The 5000-nt window shown below is 36.9% G+C and overlaps 1 protein-coding gene across 1 annotated transcript in view; it reads right to left on the bottom strand.

Moving 5' to 3' along the window:
* Positions 1 to 3947: 3947 nt before the first annotated feature.
* Positions 3948 to 5000, bottom strand: part of LOC122265340 (ninjurin-1-like) — a 7481-nt gene continuing 6428 nt past the window's right edge. Inside the window, exon 3 of the mRNA XM_086546081.1 lies at positions 3948 to 4923. Within this exon, the coding sequence (XP_086402207.1) occupies positions 4702 to 4923 (222 nt within the window). The 3' untranslated portion in view covers positions 3948 to 4701. The remainder of the gene's footprint in view (positions 4924 to 5000) is intronic.

The raw sequence follows: 5000 nt of genomic DNA, 5'->3' as shown, positions 1-5000 counted from the left end.
TCTTTAATTCCCCACTAGGCTCGTTTTATTTTTGTTTCCCCTCTTTCCTCTTTCCCCCCTTTCCCTTTGCGCTCCTCCGTCTCTATCCCTTTATTTATCTGATATTTCCCCACTATGCTTGATTTTTTCTTAACACTCCTCCCTCCTTCCACCCCCTCCTTTCCCCCTAACCCATGTCCTTGAAGGGGGAAATGCGGGAAGAGGTTCTTCGTTAAGTTTGAAAGCACGGCAGATCTGTGTTTGTCACGCGCCAGGGGTGTCATTTCTTTGATTTGGTGTTCGTCATGCGTTTAGACGCGCCTTGCAACAGGCCGGTTTATTCTTTCTTTTAATATCGTGGAATGATTTTTCCTCGATATCACATTATCCTCGCAAGTGGTGGTTCATCATCTCGAACTGTACTCGAAGCTCCGAAAATAAATAAGTTTCATTTACTCGAAGCTCCAAAAATAAACAGCTTTCATTTACTCGATGCTCCGAAAATAAACAAGTTACATTTACTAGAAAGTCCGAAATAAACAAGTTTCATTTACTCGAAGCTCCGAATATATACAGGTTTTATTTATCTGAAGGTCTGAAAATAAACAAATTTTATTTACTTCCGAGGGTTCAATACGTAAGATTCACGAAGGGAAGGACCTTGGGTGGACATCTAAATCAGTTTACAAGCAATTTACAGTCAACTCGGAATGACGTGGATCGAGAAATGCTTTGGGATCGAAGTAATGCCACAGTACGAGCGGTCTCGGAGGTCACGCTCGAGGGATCATGCAACATGTGGCTGTGTCAACAAAAGGTCTTGGAGGTAATTGGTCTTCTAACAAGCTGCATTTCGTGGGGTGGTTCGATCTCCGTTGAACCTCAAACGGGATAAGACACGCACACTCATACGTGCATAGACACACACAAACACTCACTCACACACACACACACAAACTCAGACACACACACGTCTATATCTATGCATCCATATATGCAAACACACCCAAAAAAAAAAAAAAAAAAAAAAAGGTTAAATAGATGTTGTGAAAGACAGTGAGAGTTTCCCAATCAATGTTAATTGCTTTCGCACAGACTGAAAGGCGCCATTCACCAGGTGAATCATGATGGAGCCAATTCACTTTCAACACAATTAAAACGAAAGACTACCTTACCTTACCTGGGCGTGTCCTCACTCGTCTGCCAAACCATTACTTTAATCTAGTTTATTTGCCATGTTTTTGACATTCAAAACTACGTCGACGATCTCTCCTAAATGTTGAGAAAAGAAATGTGTTGCAAAAAAAATTCCGGGATACATTAGGCTCAAATAAGTATCATTCGCGGCGATGAAGTGGCCTTTTCTTCACGAGAAATTGGCAGTTCTCGACCGGTCTCCTAAGTGGCACCAGCTACCGTGCCATTACTACCACTTAAAGGTCCTGCAATTGCAGTAGTTGTCCCGGCAAGGAAGTTCTTTGTAGTCTTTTGGTTTAGAAATTATAGACAAATTACTTTTTTTTAAGTCTAGTAGTTACCTATAATATTCGGTGAGAAATTATTAGAGGTGATAATGGATATAGAATATCTATATTCGTTTCCTCGCGCCCTCTTAAAAAGAAAAGAAAAAAAAGACGGGCTTAGTAGGAGAAAGAGAGAGAGAGAGAGTGAGAGAAAGCGAGAGAAAGAAGAGAGAGAGAGAGAGAGAGAGATAGAGATAAATACAAAGAGAAAGTAAGAGAAAGAAAGAAAGAAAGAAAGAAAGAAAGAGAGAGAGAGAGCGAGAGAAAGAGAAAGAGAGAGAGAGAAAGAGAGAGAGAGAGAGAGAGAGAGAGAGAGAGAGAGAGAAAGAGAAAGATAGACAAAGAGAGAGAAAGAAAGAAACACAATAGTCTCCCCCGACCCAAGAGAAAAATCTGATCCACATACGAACCCGAAGTCCGAAGGCGATGGATACCCCCCCCCTCCTACCCCAGCCCTAGAGAGCCACGGGTCGAGCAGGAGCCACCGACACGTCCGGCTCACAGCTGATCGATGGAATAAGGGAGTTCTACGAGACAGGTGATGGATTGCGTTCACCTTTGTCTCGTAGCTCGTAGGAGTAATGTAGGGGTGAAGGCACGCAATTAGCTTATTTAATATGTACATCGACCACAAGAAGTCCATTAGGTTAATCACGTGGGTTGTAATTAAGGGAGATGTAATTAGCACTTTCTTGTGTATTATTTCTCCAATTGGAATGACCTCTCACTGGCAGGTCATGATAAGTCAACATGTACTGGGATTCAGGTTGATGAGGTTTGACAAGCGAAGATCATGCAATGTCTGCAACAAGGGAGAGTTGAACAAGAAATGACGAAGAGGAAGAAGGAAGCAATTTATCAATTTCCGAGAAAAAAAACAAACAAAAAACTGGGATTCTTTTTTCAATCCCGTGTCATTCTGATTTGAATCCTATTTCTACACTGTGGTTTCTTTTCTGAACTCAATACTGATGTAAAATGTATGTTGAATATAAATAAAGAATCGATGTAAATTTATGGATGACGTTAAACGCTAAAAAAACAAACAAACAAACAAACGCGGAGGCCTTTAAAATTGCGCGATTAAAGAAGCGCAATTATAAAACAAATTTGATAATAACACAATTGGAGAAAAAAAAAGCATACCCTAATCATAATCAACAACAACAACAAAAAAACAAACAAACACAAGACAAACCGAAATGAAACCAATGCTTAATCTAACGAAGAATATTTATTAACCTAATCATTTATTTTCAATTTTTTCTATTTCTTTTTATTTTTTGACATATAATCACGCGTTCGAGTAAGATGCACATTTGTCATGAGAGTTGCTAGGATAGTCATGTCAACTTGCAATTCATCAAACGATGTTCATGTTTTCTTCTGAATTATGATATGAATGAATCATCATATTGATGCATAATAGAATTCATCATAAAGGCTTTGCTCTGGGGAATTATTTTGCTTTTGGTAATATTGATGATAGTATTTTGAATATTGTTAGAATATTTTTCCCCTATTTATAATTATAGTAACCATGATAACAAAGATAAGAGAAATAGCATGATGGAGATGATAGAAGTAATGACAATGATTACGGAACATTAGCAATGATAATGATATTAATGATAATGCTTATAATAATTATGAATGTAATCATGATGATGATGAAGGTAATAATGGCAATATTAATAATTGCAAGCAGGATACTGCACCGAGTCATAAAAACAACAATAAAAGTGATAATGATAGGAAAAAAATATTTGTAATAATGATTATCACTTTAATGATAACAGCAACAAGGAATATGGGAATAAATTAGACTGCAATATGGAATTGTTGCTTCTTTTAATATCAATTAGAATGGGAACAATTTTATTGATATTACTCTTATCATCATTAAGATAGCTATCATAACTATTAATTTAATCATCATCATAATGATAATGATGAAGATGATGCTTTTGTCAACTAATTATCATTAAAAGTATTTATCTTCATTATCATAATAATTATAAATACTCCTTTGTTGATATTATCAGTGTGCCATAACTTTCATCATCGTTTATAGTCTTAATAAGAAGACTACAATTAACGTTATTATCATTACTATGACTTCAGTTATCAACAGATGAATTGTCATTATCATCATTCTATCACTTAATATCATCATCGTCTCTAGTGTTACCATAATTCAAATTATTTTTTTTTACTCATCTTCATTATTATAAATTCATTATCATTATCATCCTAGTCATCATGTCATCATTCCCGTTTTTATTATTGTTGACATCATCATCATCATAATTATCATTGTTGTTATCACATTATCTTTGTTCGTATCCTCGGGTCTCACATTGTTATCTTTCAATCATTCTAACTTTGATTTTCATACATAGTAGTGTAAAAATGTTAATGATTAGGTAAAAATAAAATAAAAAGCATATTAAAAAAATTTAGTTGTAAAAAGTCTTATTCTGTTACAATTTGCTACTTAACATAACGGTAAAAATATGAAAAATAAATATCCTTAATTTAAGTCGAATATCAAATTTATTCTATCTCCCTATACATATAGTATCAACTTACAATTCGCGTGTGTGTGTCCTACTTACTTGATATCTACATAACAATATACTAAAATTACACATTTCCTTATCATCATAACATACATTACACAAAAGTACACAAATTGTTCAACCACTTATTTCATTCGTCAGTATTCCTTTCAAATTTATACAATACCCTGAACTACTTTGTGCTTAGATTTTGGTTAGAACCGATTTACAGACGATATAAATGATTGTTCGAGGACCAGCATTGCATTCTGCTTATATAACGATTATGAAAAAGGTCCTTTAAATACGGAAGAAAAAACAGAACTTGGAAGTAAACAAAGCTTCGTGACGACCGTACTTCGATGTTTGCAAGTTACTGCAGGAAAGGCAAACGCGTCTGCAATGACTGTAGGATGTGTTTGCAAAGGATGACAAGAAGACGAAAAGGAAAAAGGAGAAGGGCGATTAGAAAAGAGGGAGAAGGAAGAAGAAGAAAAGAAAGGAGAAGGAGAAGCAGAAATATGAAAAAGAGGAGAAGGACAAGGCGAAGGAGAAGGCAAAGAAGAAGGAGGAAGAGAAAGAGAACCAAAAGTCGATCCATGCTCAACAACCATCGAGCTCAGAGACGAGGTCAAAGGTCAGTGCCCCTTCCCGGGTAAGTAATTCGGGTACGGCGTCGGCGACACGTAGCCGGGCGGCGGTGCGATGTCCACCCCGAAGCTCGCGACGAAGACGTTGATGATGAGGACGGCGAAGATGAGCGCGACGATGAGGTTGTTGAAGAAGTCCCCCGTGTGACTCTCCTTGTCGTCGTTCATGTCGAAGCGCTCGTGCACGATCAGCAACACGCCCGCCAGCACCTGCAACGACGCTCCAGGGGGTTGGCATCACTTGATTTCACTATAAGTATATATATATATATATATATATATATATA

Source organism: Penaeus japonicus, unplaced genomic scaffold (assembly GCF_977035675.1).
Source record: "Penaeus japonicus unplaced genomic scaffold, GWHDUDI00000001_assembly GWHDUDI00000017, whole genome shotgun sequence".
Lineage (NCBI taxonomy): Eukaryota > Metazoa > Arthropoda > Malacostraca > Decapoda > Penaeidae > Penaeus > Penaeus japonicus.
The sequence above is the reverse complement of the archived record's forward strand: the minus strand, read 5'-3'. Positions and strand labels throughout refer to the sequence as shown.